Source organism: Podarcis tiliguerta, assembly GCF_965153285.1.
Source record: "Podarcis tiliguerta genome assembly, chromosome: 14".
NCBI lineage: Eukaryota > Metazoa > Chordata > Lepidosauria > Squamata > Lacertidae > Podarcis > Podarcis tiliguerta.
The window spans coordinates 3,656,179-3,677,588 of record NC_139547.1 but is presented as its reverse complement, the minus strand read 5'-3'; the positions used below and the strand labels follow the sequence as shown (position 1 = coordinate 3,677,588).

At 46.1% G+C, this 21,410-nt stretch overlaps 1 protein-coding gene across 3 annotated transcripts in view; it reads left to right on the top strand.

Annotated features, from left to right (window-relative positions):
* Positions 1–21,410, top strand: part of RORA (RAR related orphan receptor A) — a 360,107-nt gene that overhangs the window by 237,260 nt on the left and 101,437 nt on the right. For all 3 annotated transcript variants that reach the window (XM_083412802.1, XM_083412804.1, XM_083412805.1), the window contains exon 2: positions 4,419–4,448. In XM_083412802.1, the coding sequence (XP_083268928.1) occupies positions 4,419–4,448 (30 nt within the window). The remainder of the gene's footprint in view (positions 1–4,418; positions 4,449–21,410) is intronic.

Sequence of the window (21,410 nt, the reverse complement as noted above, 5' to 3'; positions counted from 1 at the left end):
TTCCCATTTTTGCAGCTTACATTTTTGAACAAGTATGCATGCTAACAGGTTACTATTACAAATCTAATTTGTCTGTTTGCAACAAAATAGAGTTTTGTTCACTTTAGAAGTATATTCAAAGATTGGGAAAAAATGCATGAAAACATGGAGATTGCATGCTATCTGCATGCCATTATATATGCTTAGAGATGAGAGACAGATTTCTGCTTGAGTCTCTTTGAACACATGCAAGGAGATTAAGAAAGATGATTTCTTAAAATTATGTATGGCATGGAGAAAAGTAGACAGAGAAAAGTATCTCCTTCTCTCCTAATGGTAGAACTGATGGACATCCAACAAAGCTGAACTTTGGAAGATTTAGGACAGATAAAAGGAAGGACTTCTTCACACAGTGCAGAGTTAAACAAAGGAACTTGCTTCCACAGGAGGCAGTAATGGCCACCAACTTGGAAAGCTTTAAAAGAGGATTAGATGAAGGCGGAAGCTAGCAGTGGCTACTAGCCACAATGGCTATGCTTTGCCTTCATGGCCAGAGGCAGTTATACTTCTGAATGCCAGTTCACACAGGAACAGACCCTCCCAGTGTCCCTATTTTCCAGGGACACTCCTGGATTTACAGAAGTCATGGGTTAGTGCTACATACAAGCCGTACTATTCTGAGCTCTATGAAGAGAATTATCAGATGTGGCCTCTGGCAGGAAAACATGTAGTTTTTAGTGTCATCCTATTCTCCCCATCTTCTGGGTGTTGTTGTTTTTCTAATAAACTTTATTTTAAACCAGTGGTTCTCAAAAGAGCACTGTCAGACCTTCCAAGTACCTCTACTTTCCAAGGACAGTCCCAGATTTACAGAAGCTATCCCAGTTTCTGATTTGATCCTGGAATGTCCCACTTTTCCTTTGTTGTTGTTTAGTCATTCAGTCGTGTCCGACTCTTCGTGACCCCATGGACCAGAGCACGCCAGGCACTCCTGTCTTCCACTGCCACCCACAGTTTGGTCAGATTCATGTTTGTAGCTTCGAGAACACTGTCTAACCATCTCGTCCCCTGTCGTCCCCTTCTCCTTGTGCCCTCCATCTTTCCCAACATCAGGGTCTTTTCCAGTGAGTCTTCTCTTCTCATGAGGTGGCCAAAGTATTGAAGCTCACTTTTCCTTAGGATGTCCCTATTTTCATCAGAGAAATGTTGGAGGGTATGGAGTTATGCGACCCCCCGAGCCACCTGAAGGCAGTCCTGTATAGGGAAGTTTTTAGATATTTAATGTTATATTATGTTTATATATATATTGGAAGCTGCTCAGAGTGGCTGGAGCAACCCAGTCAGATGGGCAGGGTATTAGAGAATTAAATTGTTGTTGCTGTTGCTGTTGTTGAATAGGACGTCCCTATTTTCGTCAGAGAAATGTTGGAGGGTATGCAAGAGGGTAGAGGGCTGTTGTGCTTGAATCCTGCTTGCTAGTTTCCCACAGACACCTGGTTGAGCTTGAGTTTTGCTTGTGGGTTTCCACTATGAGATCAGGATGCCGCACAAGATGAGTCCTTGGCCTGATCCAGCTGGCTCTCCTTATGTTCTTATTTGCTTGCTTGTTTCATGAATGGCTTCCTGTGAAACACCTCAAAGCAATATAATAATAAAAGCATCAACGTTAAAAAAAATTATAGAAAACCATGTCGTCTAGAAAAACAAAAGAATTTCTAAACTACAGAGATAGAGTGGAATGAAAATCCCCACTTCTGTAAGTTGCTTGTGGAAAGAGAAAGATGACATGAAAGTTAAACCTGCAATCCTAGGTGCACTTATTTGGAAGGAAGATCTGAACTTATGTGCTTAGGGTTGGGCTAAAACTGGCAAGAGCTGGCAGTTCCTGGGCAAAATAGCTTTTCTACCAGAGATGGAAAGTTGCAATCCAGGCTGTCTGATTGTTCCATACAGACAATTTCCCCACTCACAAGCATTCAAGTCGTGCATGACCACACAGACACAGTTTTCATCACTGGCAGGGGGTGGGGCAGGGGTGTAACAGGGACTGAATGGGGCAGGGACAGAATGGGGGAATCCCTGCTCATGTATGTCCCGGTGACATATGCAGCAGCCGAGAACAGAACCCCTACATAAGTGATGATTCCCTGCACATTGCCAAGGAGTTGAAGGGCCTAAAACAAGAACTCCCAGAAAGGCTTGGTGGATAACGCTTCTGTGTTTCTAATCATCTTTTGGTCCCTGTGTTCAAGAAAATAGAAAAGATGCATCCCTTGTTGGCTAACTTAAAGTTTAACTTCAGAGGTCAGATTCTTTGGCTCCTAGTTCTGTCTCTTACACAGGAAGGTAAAGGTAAAGGTACCCCTGCCCGTACGGGCCAGTCGTGTCCGACTCTAGGGTTGTGCGCCCATCTCACTTAAGAGGCCGGGGGCCAGCGCTGTCTGGAGAGACTTCCGGGTCACGTGGCCAGCGTGACATCGCTGCTCTGGCGAGCCAGAGCCGCACACGGAAACGCCGTTTACCTTCCCGCTAGTAAGCGGTACCTATTTATCTACTTGCAGTTAGGTGTGCTTTCGAACTGCTAGGTGGGCAGGAGCTGGGACCGAACGATGGGAGCTCACCCCGCCGTGGGGATTCGAACCACCGACCATGCGATCGGCAAGCCCTAGGCACTGATGTTTTACCCACAGCGCCACCCGCGTCCCTACACAGGAAGGTAGCCTTGATAAATGGTCCTGACTGAGTTTCAAGAAATTAAGTATTGGGTTTCCATAGGTTGAGGGACGCGGGTGGCGCTGTGGGTTAAAGCCTCAGCGCCTAGGGCTTGCCGATCGAAAGGTCGGTGGTTCGAATCCCCGTGGCGGGGTGCGCTCCCGTTGTTCGGTCCCAGTGCCTGCCAACCTAGCAGTTCGAAAGCACTCTCGGGTGCAAGTAGATAAATAGGGACCGCTTACTAGCAGGAAGGTAAACAGCGTTTCCGTGTGCGGCTCTGGCTCGCCACAGCAGCGATGTCACGCTGGCCACGTGACCCGGAAGTGTCTTCGGACAGCGCTGGCCCCCGGCCTCTTTGAGTGAGATGGGCGCACAACCCTAGAGTCTGTCAAGACTGGCCCGTACGGGCAGGGGTACCTTTACCTTTTTACCTTCCATAGGTTAAGCCCTGTCAGTCTGTTGCAGCAAAGGGTTCTAGGAGCCTTGGGGCACCTGAAAGAGTAACACATTTATTATGGCATAAGTTTTCATGAATTACAGAACATCAGAGTCAGCGGAGTAAGTGAAACCTTATAAACTGCTTAGTCTTTAAGATGCCACAAAGGTCTGTTGTATAGGGTTTGCTTGAGTCAAGTCTTTTTAAACTGTTTTTTAAAAGGCATATTAAAATGGGATTTTTTAATATAAAAAAAATACTTAAAGAAATATCACCTGAAATGCTGTTGGGAAGTAGCTACATCCATGGTCATTTTGTTCAGATGTGGCTTTCTCTGTCCTGTGTTCCTTACTGAAGTGCATGGAATCATTTTTAGTGGTCTGAACTCGTTCTACAAACCTCTCAGCTCGGAATACAAATGAACTGATTCCTGATGCTGAGTGCTTACAAAAAGGATAACCTTACGTTCAGTTCCTCATTGTGGTGTGCTGGGTATGGACCTGAGCTGTAATCCTTGTTGAGCTGTTAAGTTCCCTAGTGATCTTGGATCCAGTTCACCCACCTCATAAGGTCATTTGAGGTCAAAGTGGGATATAAACCCTTAGTATGCCTTCTTGTGCTGCTTGGATGAGGGCGTGGGATGCTGATGTGTTGGCTCCTTTTTTATTATTATTGAGAGACAGTGTAGTGTAGTGGTGAGAGTGTCAGACTAGGACCTGGGAGACCAGGGTTCAAATCCCCACTTGGCCATGAAACTCCCCGGCAGGGGAAGAGGAAGGGGGGGTACAGTGGGGGGTTCCGCCCCAGGTGTCACCACTAAGGGGGGTGACAAAATGCTGGGCGGCACTCACCACAGGGCTTGCAGTGCTCCCGAGCCACGCATCTCTCCTGGGAGTGACGCAGTGGCTTTGGCGCCCGCAGGCTCCAAGCTGTGTCAAACGGTCCACCTGCCACCTCCCCCTCAGCTGTAGGGCGGCTGAGCGGCAGGAGGCAGGCAGACTCCTTGGAGGCCCCGCAGAGCGTTCTGCCCCGGCTGACCCTGCCCCCGCGGGTGGTTGGCCTCGCCCCTGGGCGCCAGGCATGCGCGCTGCCCCAGGCGCCTGGTCAGCTTGCTCTGCTGCTGCTCCCTGTGTGACTTCAGGCCAGCCACTGCCTCCCAGACTAATCTGCCTCACAAGGGTATTGTCTCAAAGGTGCTATTGTGTTTAGTTTTTAAAATGACTGCCCTCTATGGCTAGTGGGATGGTCCCAATCAGTTTGCTAACAGTGACTCTCCTCTCTTTCCCTCTAGGTATTTCTGTAACAAAGAAGACCCACACATGTAAGTAAGGCTTTCTGATTTGGTCACTTTCTCTTATGCACAGGACAATTGCATTGGTGGGATGATGAGTGTTGCCTTTTTGTTGGGTCCGCCATTAACCAATAAGCTTGGAGGGCAGGGGACTTGGAAAGGTGACGGAGCTCTTGCTTGACTTATCGGCTTGCTCCATAGGGGACCAAAGAGCTTATAAAAGGCAGAGGATATGCAGGAATTCTGGTAGACCCATTACTTGGGGAGAAATCCCTACAAGAGCTTCTTATCTCCAAGGTAGTTCCATCTTTGAGAAACAGAGAGTGATATGGACATAACTGTGGGATTCAGGCAAGGCATTTGAGGAGTCTCAGCAACTGCTTAGGATTAGGAATTGGCAGTGTCATAATTTCATATCTATGCTTGACAAATGCAACCTGAAGTAAGAGGAAATAATTGCTATTTTTCTGGTGTGAGGCAGAACAATGCCCATGTTAATCTTTGCTGTGCTAAGTCTCTGCCCTCTCTGCTAGCCCGGTGACTTTTTTTACTGCAGGTTCTTGTGGGCTTCTGTCAGTTGGGAGGCTTCGGTTGGAAATAATGAAGTGACATTTGCTGTTCACCATGCACATGCTGCACAATAACCTTAATAACTTTAAATTACCTTCCAGTCTTCATTATTTCAGAAATAAGTCTGAAAGAGGGATGGCAAAATCCTAAGGTTCAAATTACAAAAGTCCCGAATCAAGTTAAAATAAGCCCAAGTGGATTTGCACCACTTCCAAAATTAGAAATGAAATGATGGTGGATCTGCTCTTCTTTCATGACTCTGTTAGCTGTTATTGCCTTTTCAACAGAGTAAAACAGCTGTAAAGACATTGCAGAAATGGGTTATCATTCAGACTGTGCCTCCATCCCAGAAAAGCTTATCAACAGACTTGTCAGGATACTAAAACTCGCTTGGTGCAATGCCATCAGAGATGTGCCATCTGATTCTAGACTCTCCATCAGTGTAAATGGGCAATCTCATTTCCTCAACATTCATGAAACTGTTTAAATGATGTCTCAATCGAAGGAATGTCACATTGCTTGTTAAAGTTGCTTTTTGTGGCCATAGTCTGCATTTTAAAGCTCTGTGTCCGAGCATCCTTTTGTTTTACTTTTTTTGCTCCACAGCTTTCCTTGTGAAAACTCACTCTTTAAAGCTCATTTGGAGCAAACGTCAATCCACAGGAAACCCATTTGCTCTGATTCAAATTTAAAGAGCAGGTTTTCATGGGGAAAACTCAGGGCAAACAAAAAGCGTTTGGACACAGAGCATTAAAGTGCCTGGAAAAAATGAGGCAAAAGGAAAGTGTGGATAAGCCCTAAGGAGCTGAGACTCTTGCAAGCTCCTCCCAAGCCCACCCCTACCACTTGCCTTTCACCTTTTGTATGTTCTGCTCTGTTCTACTTCCTGCTGTGGAGCAAACATGAACTCCAGCTACCATTTCCCCAGATGAGGAAGGCTGGAGTTTGGAGCAGAGTGGTCAGGTGTTGCTCAGCAATGAAGTAGCTCACACAGTACAGGCATTGGAGGACGTCACCCCTTCCAAACTCTGAATCAGGCCTCAACCCAAGCAAGGGCTTCCATGCGCTTCCTCCTCCTCCTCCCAAATAGCCTCACAGATACCTTCCCAGCAGCTTCAACATTCCTGCCTGACTCACCAGCTCCTCTGCTCTGGAGAGACTGGTGACTGGAGCTTAGAGCCAGCCAGAAACCCAGGGAGTTGGTGTGGTGATCTCCAGTCCTAGGGCAGAGCTGTCCAGATTTGATGATTCCTCACTGGCTGTATGGAGATCTGCTGGAGAGTCCTGCTCCCCTTGTTCCTCCTCTGAGGTGACCTCAGATTTGAAGCAGGGTTGATCTCAGACATCTGCTTATTATTGTAGGGCAAGGAAAAGGGCAGAAGAGAAGACCAGCAGGAGCACTGAGAGCAGAATCCATGACCATTTTAGCTCCCTGTGTTTCCTTGGAAGGAAGCACCATCAATTCAGTGGAAGTTGCTTTCACATAAGTGTGCTAAGAACTGAAGCTACTGGAGGTGGAGGAACTCAAAGTGCTCAGTGCAGTCAGTAAAAAATTGCAGCGCCAGACCAAGTTGCCACTTACCTTAATGTCATCATGCTGCATGTGCCCCTAACAGTGACAGCCAGTAGTGCAGAGTTCCTTGCGTGATGATGTCACAGTATGGGGGCGGACTGAGTCTCCTTCCCCTCAGCAGCTGCATTGAGCATGACCTGCATTTTTTATTTGAGCAGATTCACCTCAAAGCAAAGCATCCTTGATTTGAGTGTTGCATTGAACTATTGTCACTAAATTCCTGTATCTTGAGCCATTGAAGCCCCATCCAAATATCTAGAACAGTATAAAGAATAATATTAGGAGGTATTGAGAATGGAGGAGGTGAGTTCACGAGTGGGAGGAAGGGGTAAGTAATTTGGTTGGTGGGGAGAATCAGATCTATCAGCAGCATAAGGATAAGCATAATGACTACCAACTGAACCTGCACACTCAGGAGCAGTCCATCTCTGAATGCAGCAGTAGGATAGAGCTCTTGCACGCCTGCCCCGCTTGTGCACTTCCTAGAGGCTTCTTCTGTTGGGGATCACAGTGGCAAGCAGTTGGCCTTTTCTTTCATCAACCTGCAGAGTTGATTCCGGGCTCGTATTTCCAGGTGGCTCAGAATAAATCCGAGAGCCTCTCCTGTTTTGACTTTGGGGTGTAAAGTCAAGGGAGGTTTTTCAGTTTTTTGTTTTAAAGCGTGAACATCCCACTTTCCTCCAAAAGTCAGAACTTTGCTGGAGTGATAGTTAACGGTGTGTGGCTGTTAGACCCGCTGCCTCTGGAGAACTGGAGAAAACTGAATCCTGTCCCCCGAGGCCAATGAAATAGCTGTTTGGTCCCTCGTGTGTTTCTGCCTAATAACTTAACCGGGCAGCCTGGAGGTCCCTTGGGGGCTTCTCTGCAAGACTGCTCCCTCTCTTTGCTAAGATTGCTTATTAAAAATGATTTTATAATGAAGTTGCCTCAAATAGCAGCAAGTTTCTTGCTTGTCCTTGAAGCACTGTTTGCCCTGGTAAAATAATCCTCGAGACAACCATGCTCTCTCTCTCTCCTTTGCTTGGTTCAAACTTTTTTACAAACTACTATATTACAATTGATTTTTTCCCCCTTGGCGGGAGGGAAGGAACACCTGTTCCTCGCCAGCTGTTTAGAAGAGTTGAAATTCCTCCAGTAGCCATTAAAGTGAAACGTGTCTTATTTGTCTTTCATCCATAAGCCAGCCATCTATCACCCTTTGTTCCTTCCTCTGACATGCCAGCTGAGTTCTAGCTTTAATGGCTGGCTGGCTGGCTGGCATGTACTGCCTCTCTGTCTCGAGTCAGGCATAGGCAACAGGGTGCCCTCCAGATGCGACTGGACCAGCACGCCCATCAATCCTGGCCATGGGCTGTGCTGGCTGCAGCTGACTGGAGGCAGAGTCCCACGAAATCCAGCGGGCACCTTATTAGCTGCCTCTGCCTCAAGTGGTGGATCACTTGAAGTAACATGGCTGCTGCTGCATGGCCACAGACAGATCAAGCACACTAGATTGACCCAGCCATTACCTTGCCCCTTGAATGGTGGCCAGCAACCAGTATCTTCATGGTGTGAATTTTCAACAGACTGCAAATGCTCAAGCAACTCTGCTTAAAATAACTTCTCTTGTATTTGCAAACACATGAAGTGAGTTAATTTGCCCACGGCCATAACATCCAAGACCTAATTCAGAATGCCCACAAATGCCTCACAATTTGTAACTTCTTTGCCACATAACTGAGGTATCTCCAACTTGAGCTGTAATAAGCGGAAGGACCTGGGCAGTCAAGGGCACACAGGAGCCCGTATATCTCAGCTTGTTACAGGTGTCACATAATACCTGTTCCGCATTTGTACCAGCTCAGTCTTTTAGTGTGGCAGCTCCCACACTTTGGAACTCACTGCCTATTGAGATCAGGCAGGCACCTTCACTGCACTGTCTTCGGCACCTGCTACAAACGTTTAACAAGTTGATGAGAGTTTTAATTTGTTTTTAGTTTACTGTTATATCAACTTTTTGAAAGTCTTAAATAATTGTTATTAATTCTTCTTAGTGATAATTTTATTATTTTATCATTTTGTAAACCACTTGGAAGTTGTTGTTTTTACAATCAAGAGGTGTATAAATTTTATGAAATAAATATATAAATAAACTTAATCCTCTGAGAAACAAGTGAAAAGCCTTCCTTTTTCTGTCATGCTTTTGGAAGTTGAGTCAGCTCACACGCTTATTTTTGTCCTCTGAATTTGGTTTAGTACTTTTATCTATTAATGGTTCTGTGTGATATTATTTGAGCTTGTATTTCTTGATGGTTGCCGTCTTATGTTGAATGGCCATTTGCTTTCATGCTAATTCCATAGCAAATAGTGGATGGGAACTTTGCTTGTGTGTGATCACAAATGCCTTTTCACACTCCAGGTTCGGGAAACTCTTTGGGCAGCACAAACACACAGACACCCCCCCAACTGTGAGTGCAGAAAGTGTAACGGGCCCCTGATCAGGTGCGGGCCCTCAGCAGATGCCCTTGGCGCTGATCTGGTTCACAAGTTATGCCGCAGCAAAACTGGGTTGGCCTCATTGATCAGGCTATGGAAACCAATCCCAGCTTTCTGACGAGCGTACCAGATGGGCAGGGTTTAAATAAATTATTATTATTATTATTATTATTATTATTATTATTATTACCTGTAGGAAACTCGCCATTTTGTTTTTTGACACCTTCAGACATTAAACCTACATAACTTGACAGGTGAAGAGACTCTAATATGGTCGAGGAAAGGACTGGTGTTCTCCCTCCCTCCTCGCACCTGGCCTTTAACTAGCATCCACTAAGCTGGGCCGTTTTATCCTGCAGGGTCAGCGTCTGGGATACGCCGGCATCTAATCCACCTGTGAGTTGAGAATGCTCAGTGCCATAATCCGGAGCTTGTAAAGCTTGCTCTTCTTAATCTGTGAGGGAATCGCCACATTGAGAACGGCAGCGGGCCAGCCGGTACATGGAGACGCGCTCAGATTCCCTTTGAGATAGAGTTGTCTTGCTCCCTGTGACCAGCGCCTCTCTTTCAAGGCCCTCTCCATAAGCTGATTCCTTATCTCTTATCGTTACCATTATTAAACCAGATACGTAGCTGGAAGGGTAGCCAGAGGATTCACATAGATAGAGGAAATGGATTTTCTGTCCCAGTTGGAATAGCCGCTTCTTCCTTCTTGGGAGTGAGCAGCAAATGTTGAGAGCAAATATTTCAAATTACAGTATCCCGGGGGAGGGGGGAATAAATAAATTTGAAGACTAAGGGTGTCCTCTTTCTTTTTAAGGACTCTCTTCTTTTCTTTCTTTTTTAAATCTCATCTATTGGCTTTTTGCAACTTGTTATGGCAAAGCAGTATAAGAACAAAGACATTCTTCTCTCTCTCTTTGCTGCTACATTAAATACCATCCTAGCTTTTCCTTCTTCCTCAGTGCTAATGACAACTGCTTCTTCAGGATAGGTGATGGAATGGAGGAATCCATCTATTTCTGTTCCGTGTACTTTCTCTTGTAATCACTCATACAACTGTTCTGTTCCATATCTGCATTAATCTGCATTATCACTGTTTTTCAAAACCTTTCACCATTTTTTTTTAATATCTGCACAAAAACAGGGTGCTAGTCACCATGGACAATTAAAGAATGAAAACTTTAAGTATTTTTTAACTGAGCTTTCTTTCCCCTCTGCCCTCCCCATTCCATTCTCCTTGTGTGCCATGTCTTTTAGATTGCAAATCAAAGGGAATGAATCCCTTACCAATAATCTTTCTAAGTCACTCTGGGAGTCTTCTTGACTGTGATTTTTTAAAAAATAAAAATGCTTCAAATAATTTTCTCTCAAAATATGCATTTTAAACTGCATTTTGGCTTTTCCCCCCCATTGAAGAACTGTGTTGCAATGTTTTTCCCCAGACTCAACACTCTTTGCCAACACTGCCTCCTTTGCCAGTATCTTATAGAAGTAGTTGGCACTCAGAAATCCAACGTAACACATGTCTGTCAAACAAATACCAGAGGCCGCACACCAGGGATTTTGGTCACATGTGTGCTACAGAACTGGTAAGAATTAGAGAGGCCTTTAAAACTTCATCATACCAAAGATGACATGGTGCTTTGAGGAGTTACAACAAATGTGTGAGGCCCAAAGCTGAAGCTTACCAGACTTTATTAACATTCTAGAGCTGTTTCTAGAAATTGAAACATTCTAGAACTGTTAGACATTTTTATGCACCTTTTATAATGTTACTGCTTTTTTATTAAAAATTCTACTGAGAAAATTAAATTGTTCAGTGTTAACCACTCTCTTAAGTAGCAACCAGCTCCATCAATAAATCTTTCTCATTCATGAAAAAATTACAGAAGCTGAGCTTGGCAATTGAAAAAAGCTAACTCCTGTTGTTGCACTCAACAGGAAGCTGCAAGAAACTACATTTGCTCAACAAATGTATCCTAAAAAACACCACAAGCTTGCAAGCACGTGTCTGTCCATTCCCATATTACACTTTCGCTGCATATCTAACTATGTAAGGGTGCAAGAGGTGATTATGGCAGCTCTCATAAGTTTTTCCATTTGATATCTACCAAAACACGTTGTTTTGTTTGAACGTCTGTCTTAATACTTCACTCCCAGCTGTGTGAACCATAGTTAATGACAGCCGTCCACCAGCAGACAAGTTTAATGGTCCATAAAAATCCCAGCCCTTGGGGTGTCACCGGATATTTATTGTTACACAAAGCAAAGGAGTAAATTTGTCACTTTCAGATTTAGGTGACTCAAATCGGCGCTTTAAAGCTGCGGGAAGTGCTGGCTTCAAATCACTTTCATTGCATCTCATTATTGTTGGTCGCAGATGTGATGATTTTGTTGTGGGAGGAGGGTTTATTTGCTTCTGTCTTTCCACCCTGTCCCCTTCCCCTGTCCTGCCTGCACATGCCCTCCATCAAGTCAGATTCAACTGGGGGGGGGGGGGCTACAAACATTTTGCCAGTGATGCAAGATATATTGGTTGTGGTTGCCCCAGGTAGAGTTACCAGCTCAGGAGCATCCCAGACCATCAGATTTCAGGGCCCAAACCCCAAGTCCACATGGTTTTGTAGCATCTTTTACTTTGTGCTTCATTTAAGAACTTGCTGGCTGTTTATGGGGGGGAAACAGCAGACAGATGCTTTAGCAAATAATTCAGTCAATAAATCTTACCTAGTGGCAGACAGATGCTTTATTTTGGGGTGAAGGTCCCCTCCCCACCTCCAAAAAGAGGTAAGCGAGGTGCAATAGACTTTCCTCCAACTTCTATTCTCATTGATAATGAAAGTTGTGATTATTTCATCTGAGAGAGCTTCACTTGTCAGTATGTGAGCTGTTCTGCTTTCTCTCTCAACTTTCTGTCTAGTCATTTCCCACCTCCTCCCACGCCCTGACAAGTATTTCAGTAGCATATTCAGTCCCTGGTCGATTCCTTCCAATGTTAAAACAGGCTTTCCTCTCAGCCTTCCCTAACCCAGTGCTGTGCAAATGTTTTGGACTACAGGTCTCATCAGTCCCTGCAAAAAATCCACAGAAGCATCCCCCCCCCCCAAAAAAAACCATGAGAAGGAAAGAGCGTGCTCAGTGGTCCCAGAATTCTGGATGGACAAGACCATTCCCAGCTGGAAATGGGGAAATGGTTTTGGGAGCAAAAATAGAATGGACAGGAGCACTCTGGAGGGGAGGCTGTAGCCTCTGCCTGCTCCTCCTTGGGAAAGGGTGTGCTGTTAAAAGGATCTGGGAGGAAGGGCTCCAGGCAGGGGCTAGGGCCATACCACTCCTCCAAGGGGGACCCCAAGGAGAAGGGGTCCCCCTATTTGATGTAGGACACAGGGCACCCCCCCCTCCAAGATGTGGTTTACCCTTAAATGCACTTCCAGCAGATAGGTTGGAGTGGAATAGCAATGGCTTTACCCAATGCCTATGCCAAACCATTCACGACTGTAACCAATAAAGTTGTGGCCTTATTTGAACCCAAAGCCCAATAGGCTGTTGTCCATTGTGGTTATTTGTCTCTCCAGGGAACTGTGGGGTCAGGGGGCCTTGGCACACAACACTCTGTGCTGCAACGCTTTGGTGGAAGCCCTTATTGTAGAAGTCATGATTTAATTCCTCCTCTGGTGAAGTCATGTCTTAAACAGGGTGGAGGAAATTGTATGTTTTTGACTCCTTGACACAAAGATAGAGGAGTCACATGCTCATGTTCTTGTTTTTTCATTGTGGGTGGGAAGAATAAGAAAATGTTGCTTGTCACCTTCAAGGCGCTGACCCTTCGTCTCCTGCAAGGAATAATTACTCATTTTCAGTTGCTTTCCCTAGAACTGCTTAATGAATGTTGCATAAGGTTTAGAAGTAGGGCAAGCTGATGGGATGGCTGCTCAGGTGTCTGGGAGAAGCCAAAGGGACAGCAAGAGCTGGAGGACAGGAGGGGCCAGAGGTGACCTTACAAACCTCCCCTTTCCAGCTGTGTCAAACTGACCGAAATGGCGCCTTGTTCTCCCAGAGGTGGTCAAGGGGCTGGGGCTGCAGCTGGAATGACAGGAATGCTCCTCTGCTTTACGTAAAATGAAAAAAGAAATGAAATGAAATCCCTGCATATGGAAAAACAACAGATCAGGGAACACAATCCCAGCTCTCATTGAAGCAAGGAGGAGGGGCCTCTTTTGCCTGTTCCCTTTCTGAGGCCACGCCCCACTGGTGGGTGGGACCAGAGAGAGAAGTGGGCAGGGGCCGAGGTAAGAGGAGTCAGAGTAAAGGATGTGACGCTCACCTCTGTACAGGCAGCTACATTCCAGCCACACAAAGGCAGTGCAGGAGAGGCAAGGCAAGTCAGTGAGGGGCTGGTCTGCGGTGAGGGGTGCAGTCTGGGTCCCCATGCTCCCCACCTCTATCTTAAATGGCAAGTGCAAAATTGTGAGTCTGTGGAGTGGAGCTCAAGGTCATCGCCCTCTCCTCGGCTGCACAAGTAGGAGGAAGGCGCAGAAGTTCATCAAAATGAGTGGCGTTGTAACCTGTGCAAGAAAGTGCAAAACTCTCAGCACCATGGCAGGCAGCATGTGAGCATTTACCACCCTCACCCTGGCAGGGGGCTGGGAGGCAGCAATGTGTCAGAAAGCAAAGAGGTGCCCTTAGAGATACTATTGGGGGGAGACATCCTTGCCGAATTGAGCTGACTCTTATCTGCAGAACCCCTCCCTGGTTTCTCTCTCTTGGTCATGTTGGCGTGTGACCAGATACTGAGGACTGGGTTATAGAAAGAGAAACACTAGCTGGACCTGCAGCAGAATGTTGTATTGTGGGAGTGCTTCTGTGCAGGAATCCTGCCAGTCACCCAAACCCATTTCTAGGACACCTTATGCCACCCCACCCCCGTTTTCTATTTCCACCACCCCACTAGTCAGACTGCATTTCATGAAAGCTGAATGCTGAACAGTTCCTCCTTAGGACCCCCCCCCCAAGTCTTTTTGTAATTATGCAAACCTTCAGATTCACCCCCATGCCTCGTGATACCTCCCCTGGTGCTGTTTTGGCTACGGAATGATCCACACTTGGCAAATGAGTTTCCTATTAGTATTTAATATAAGTCATGGAAAGGCAATGATGTACATTCAAGTTCTTCTGTGGACTCGCTAACCGAAGTGTCAGTTACCTAGAAACACCAAGTGGTTAAACAGGGAGATGGTTATCGAGTCCCCAGAGTAAAAGGGGGTGTGGAGCACAAGATTTTGTGCTACATCCTTGAGGCAGAAACCCAGTCACAAGGAGAGGCTGTGAACCACCACTTGGCAGCTGAAACTTAATTTACATTCTGACGTCACTGAGTACCATCCCTCCCTTCCTTAAGAGACTTTCTGGTCTGTCATTATTCCATGCCAGCTTAATAGATGAAAGGGGCCAATTTGCATTAAGAAGTAAACACTTATGCAGGAATCTGCCTCCCCTACGATGAAAGCTTGCAACATTTGAAACTTTTTGGTCTAGAAAAAAGGCAAGTGAGATGTGACATGAGAGACATGTATAAAATGTCATGGAGAACAAGGGTAGAGAAAAGTTTTTGTCCTTCTCTCATAGTACTACTACTACTAGTAATATTTTTATTATTTATACACTGTCCATCTGGCTGGGTGTAATTCATGGGCATTCACTGAAGCTGAGTGTCGGAAGATTCACCACATAGTTAAACTCCGAAGCTCCCTTTGGCAGGAGGCCGTGATGGCAGCCAACTTTAAAAGAGGATTAAACAAATTCATGGAGGAGGAGAGGGCTATGGGTGGCTACTGGCTTTGATGACTCCACTGTGCCTCCAAGGTCAGAGGCAGTAATGCTTCTGAATACCAGTTGCTGGAAACTGCAGGGGGAGGGGAGGGGAGGGAGTGTTTTGTGCTCTGGCCCTACATTCAGTCACAGAAATAAGATGGGTCCTCAAAATATGTGTCAAAAGCTGGGGTAAAGAGGTGCCTCTTCAGCATTCTTCAGGAACTATATAATGAGGATGCTGGCTCTAAGGGGAGGGAATTCCCCAGTTTAGGTAGGGACCACCTCTCACAGGTCCCCTCTGAGGATGGAGGAGCTACCCAGAGGGGCCTCTTCTGCCCATCTCAGCACCTGAGAGGCCTGCAGAGAAGGAGACAGTCTTTTAGATATTTGGGACCTGAGTTGTTTAGGGCTTTAAACACTAATGTGATGTCAGGCTGCCAGAAAAGCCCTTCCATCTGTGCTTGCAGTAATGAACTTTATTGCTCAGTAACCAAGGAGTCAGCACAAGGTACATCCATTAGATAAGCAGGTCAGTTGCAGACGCTAAAGTTCTGGCCCCTCTTCCCCCCTTATTTAGACCTCCCTTCTTGCATTTTTTCACCGTGACTCAGCTTTTCTTAATTGTTCTAGGCTTTTCTCGACCCTTCTTTCCTGCTCCTTCTCTTACCAGCGTCTGTGGCTACCTCATACTTCTCCCCTTCACTCTCACTCTCAGCTGATGATTCCTCCCTGGTTCAAAATCCCCTTCCCCCTCAGGTTCCTCCTGGACCACTGGCTGACACCAGTTTTCCTCGTCCAGCCAGTCCCTGACACTTGAGCAACTTCAATTGGGCCCAGGAATGGACTGGCAACCAGTGCAGCTGTTTTAAAATTGGTGTTCCGTGAACTCTAAATGGAACTCCAGCCAGTAATCTGGCTGCTGCATTTTGGACCATCTGAAGTTTCTGAGATCTTCAGGGGTGACCCTACACAGAGCACGTTGCAATAATCCTAGTATGTTGTGACTAGCTGGCAACAGGAACAAACCAATAAGTTGTCTGAAATGTTTTATTTTATCTCCCAATAAAAGGGTTGAGCAGAGGATACCCTCCCCCAGGAGTGAATGATGTTTTGTCCTGTTATGGGACAAATGTCCCCAAATACTGACTCCCAGAATGTGGCCACTCTTTTCACAGGGCCACCCCATGTGCTGGTATGATATTATTGAGGCACAGACTGCACCCAACCAGCCGCTTCCATTTCCTGCCCAATTCTGCTGGAATTTGTTCTCTTTCTGGAAGGCCCCATGGCAGGAGAGAGAGGCCTCACCCTCACAAGCACGTCACAGTCTGAAAGTCCACAAGCACTTGTGATGTTCAGAAACCACCCACAGAAGGAACTTGGGGAGCCCTTCCACTCTCCTTGACATACATGGCCTCATCTGCCCTGACCTTTTGCTGAGAATGCCAGAAAATTATATGGGAGGATGGGGCAGTGAGGTGCCTTGTTATTTTGCAGAGTGCCTGGAATGCTTTGGTGCATGGAACACTTAAGCAGCTAATTGTTTTCCAACAAAATACAGTTTTTGCAGGCCAAGCTTTCGTACTGGCATGTGGATCTACTCACTAAAATTGGGCTGGCCGGCCCCCAGCAGGGGGAACAAATCAGCCCCTGCCTAAGCACATTGTTCTGCTCCTCCTAGACATCACCGATTTTGGTGGCAGCAGCACAAAGAAGAACATTTAAAGTAGACATAACACAGCAGTGGGTTGTAGGTGTCAACCTCTCTGCCCACCACAAGACCCTCATGAGGGTACAAATTGCCCCCTCCCCAGTCAGCGATTAATCAATTGATGAGCAGGGAGGGGAAAGTAACACACACAACACTCTGCTGATCTGCCTGGGCCTGTGTGTCTATGCACGGGTGAGAGTGTAAGTGCAAAAGTGTGGGGTGGTCACACAACCTACTCCTGGCATGCAACCTCCAGATAGTTTGGCCAAAAGGGGTTATCCACTCCAGCAGCGAAACCTTTGCATGCCTTACGGACGCTGCATGCCTAGGCATCTTTATTCAGATGAAAGACCCACACTTTCATTGGGGCTCATGCTCAGGTAAGTTTGCATGGGACTGTAAACTTAGTTCTGATTTACATGTCACAGAACCAGTGTTGACGCTGCTGGCTGCTCTGTTCTCGCTCCCATAGTGGTGCAGGCAGAGGCCCACATGGCTAGGGCAGATGGCGCACCACCCCTTGCTTCAGAGAATGTGCTTGCAGTATTTTCCTAACTTGAATTAAACACAGATGCACACTTGTTTTAACCTTGGTTTGTTTAATGGGTAATCTCACAGACAAGCAACCAAGCTGTGGCTGGTTTCTCCAAAACTTGGTTTGTTTCCCACATGGTCTTGCTTTGGCAAAGCATCAAGGGTGCCCAAACAAACCATGGTGAAGCACAGCTGGCAGGTTTGGAAATTGTGCCAAACCATAGTTGAAACAACACACATTTTCAAACCAACAACAAACAATGGCTCTGCTATGTGGCTAGTTGCTAGAAAACAAACCAGGGTTGGTGGTTAGATTCAAATATTCAAACTATTCAACCCTATTTTGGCTAAAGAAGCCATAGGTTAGTGTTACATACAAGCCAGGCTATTCTGAGTACTATGAAGAGAATTATCAGATGTGGCCTCTGGCAGGAAGACATATAGTTTTTGGTGTCATCTTATTCTCCCCAGCTTCTGGGTGTTGTTGTTTTTTAAAAAGACAAACCTTTATTTTAAACCAGTGGTTCTCAAAGGTTTACTGTCAGACCTTCCAAGCGTCCCTACTTTCTAAGGACAGTCCCAGATTGATAGGAGCTATCCTGGTTTCTGATTTAATCCTGTAATATCCTGCTTTTCCTTAGGACTTCCCTATTTTCATTGGAGAAATGTTGGAGGGTATGGAGTTAAGCAACCCTGAGCCACCTGAAGGCAGCCCTGCATAGAGAAGTTTTTAATGTTTAATTTTTTAATTTTTTTTATATGTTGGAAGCCACCCAGAGTGGCTTGGGCAAACCCAATCAGATGGGTGGGGTATACATACATACTACTACTACTACTACTACTACTACTACTACTATTAATGTCCATATTTTCATCAGAGAAATGTTGGAGGGTCTGTACTGTGTGCTGTTCTGGTTGCCTCATCTCAAAAATGTTATTGTGGAGTTAGAAAAAGGTCAGAAACGGGCAAAGAAAATGATTGAGGGGATGGAGCGACTCCCCCACGAATAAACGTTGCTTCATTTGAGGCTTTTTAGCTTAAAGGGTGTGGCAGGAGAGGATGGCAAGTGTGGCAGGAAGATTCAAGGAGAATCAAAGAAACATTTAAACATTTCAGTGTAGTATAGCATCAAAACATGTATTTTTGCAGAATATGGATATAAATATTTTCAGAATAAGAGCAAGAGCTTCAGGTGACACTAAGGACAATCCTAGTTGTGTTTTGCAATGTATTTCTTATCAATAAAAAAAATTGATGTGGTGTGGGCAAATTTTTATCCTGAAAGTGTAGTGCAGAGAAAAAAGTTTGAAAAACACTGTTTTAAACATTCGATAAATTAAAAGACGCAGCCTAGATGTATACATCAGTAGAAGCTTGATTAAACAAATAAGTTTTAAGGAGGCCCCATAATGCCATCAGACGTGTTGTCTGCCTAAATGCAGGCTTCTAATGTTTTATTTTAGAGGAATGAGAGCCACAGATGTTAGAACTAAAACTTGCTTGATCAACTGCCAGGTATTGAATTGAAGGTCAGTTCTATCGTTAGAACTCTATCCTTGGTTCTCTTAACTGGATTTTACCTGATTGGCTCCTGCACTGCCCCCCCCCCCCCCATTTCCATCCTCTTTATTTTTCTAAAACACACAGGTCAGCTCATGCAGTTAATTCTGCACAAAATATGGATTCACAAAATGCATGATATGCCTTGAATATGAATTGTCTGCTTCGTTTTTCTCTCCTGTGTTATTTGATCTACAGCTAGAGAAGTCATTCCCAAAAGGAATCGGAGCAGATTTTATCTCCCTGTTTTGTAATTTAATTGATGTTTGTTTACACAAGTGACCTTGCCGGAGATCGCTAATTTGGCATTCCAATGTAAAAGCTTAAACAATAATTTAATTCTGTCCCACCAGGGGATGGTGATTCTGCTGCGATCCCTGTATCATTTGTTCTTGCAGCACTCAGGGTTTCCTGTCAGGTGGCCTGAGCTGATGCTGTTCTGTGGCTCTGAGGTGGAGTCCCAAGTTTGATCCCTGGCAGCTCCAGGAAGAGCTGCTCAATGCCTCTGCTTGAGACGCTACCCCGACAAAGATAAAAGGCTGTCGGACCCTGCCCCAGGTTGCGGGAACAACATTGCTGTATGCCAGATCCTGCCTGAGATCCTGGACCTGTCCTTGCCTGGTTTCCTGCCTCGTGTCCTGACTTGGCCCTGTCGGACTGACTCCCAGCGGAACCTTCGGATTCTGGACCAGTCCTGGACTGCGTTTCACGGGTTACCCCTGGGCCCAGCACAGGAGGGCAACCAAGATGATCAAGGGTGTGGAAACTAAGACTTATGAGGAGGGCTTGAAGGAGCTGGATATGTTTAGCCTGGAAAAGAGGAGACTATGGTGGCTATTTTCAAATATCTCAAAGGCAAGCTTGTTTTCTCCTGCTCTGGAGGGTAGGACTCGAGGCAATGGCTTCAAGTTACAAGAAAGGAGATTCTGACTAAACATTTGGAAAAACTTTCTGACAGTAAGAGCTGTTTGACAATGGAACGGTCTCCCTCGGGAGGTTGTGGACTCTCCTTCCTTGGAGGTTTTTAAGCAGAGACTGGATGGCCATCTGTCATGGATGCTTTAGCTGAGATTCCTGCATTGCAGGGGGTTGGAGTAGATGACCCTTGGGATCATTTCCAACTGTAGGATCCTGATTCTGTAATTCTATGAATCTGCTGTTGGTGCAATCTATTAGACAGACCTGGGTTCTATTTTCTCTACTCTGTGCATGATTTTGTAATTTTTTTCATTGTCCTAAAACTCCTCCCTCCTTGCCCATGTTGCTTCAGGCACATTTATTCCAGTCTGCCTCACTTTTAGTATTATGCTTCCTTTGATGCAAAAAGTGGATGCCTCTTACACCATTTGAACTGTGAATGGCACAGTTGTGTCAATAAACAAACGTGGCTCCTCCCACTTAGAGCTGCAGTGCTTTGCATGTTTAACTGGGGAGTAGGCCCCATTGAAGAGAATAGGTTTACACTCTTGGGGAGTAATTGGCTGTTCATGGACCATGAGGGCTAGGATCCTGTTTTTTAAAAAACAAACCAAAGGAAAACAAACCGAGGTTTCCTGTGTTCTGTCAAGTGCATGTTAGCTGAGCTGTGTTTGGGCTCCCGCAGTACAGCAGAAGGACAAAACGTTTTTGAGTGCAGAATTGGGCTTCCTTTTTTTTTAAAGTTGCTAGTCCTTATGAATGCACAGTTGTGCTGCAGAGTGTGTGGGCAGCTGCTTCTTCTCAGAAGGCAGAAGAGTTGCTAAACAGGTTTCCCAGTGGCTTGGGGTGGGGCTTCTGCAGCACCCTGTTCTTTGCAGCTAGCAAAACAAATAACATGCAAAATTATAAAAACGGTGCATCGTGTGAGTTGCAAGGACCTCAGAATTTACCTTTTGATCTTTTTACCATACACGCATGGTGTTTTCAGAAGCATTGTTTGTTCTCCCCATAAGGCCACCATCTAGGGGGGCTGGGGGGCTGATTCCCTCAGAAAAAAATCAAGGTGGGGGGCTGAGCCCCTTCATTATTCCACAGCTGCGGCAGGCACCTCAGACCTCCTCCTGCCACATGATGTCATGCGCATTTGCCAGCCCCCCCCCTCCAAGCTGGGCAGAACCCAGCATGGGTTTCTCCCTCTTGGGCAAAGCAAAAGTGTGGCAGAGCAGCCTGCCATATCCAAAGCCCCTTGGGCTCATTCTGGCCAGGGCAGGAGCTGGGGGAGGGGTGGAGATTTCCCTTACAGTTTTCTTCCTGGGCTTGCACAGTTGAGGGCCCTTTGGCAGAAGGCAGGAAGAAGAGACTTAAAGTCCTGCAAATCCTTAGCTGCCCCCTAGAACACCCTGGTGGTTTTTTTTTTTGGGGGGGGGAGGTTGCAACATCACTGGGAGGACATCTACCCAGGCAGAGACTTACATGAGCATACTGGGTAGTGGCGGGGGGGGGGGGGGAGCGGAATCCAGAAGGGCAACTACCCCCCCCCCCCGGACCTCTCAATTTGCCAGTGAAGCAGTTTTTTGCTGAATGCCAGCAGCAGAATCTGCATCCGTTTGCATGGAACTGTTTCTGAAGTGTCTGATTCCTTTGCCCTTTTCCCTCCACCTACAGAGTGCCACAACAGCCATGTGGGGTCGGATTGGGCTGCCACAGGTCTTGCCAGTCTATGACGAATTACTGGGGGGAGCACATCAGATCCATAGCCTTTCATCACCATGGTTTTCTACACTGGTTAGCGCCTGATGTCATCTGCAGATAGCAGTCATATCTGAATCCGTTTGG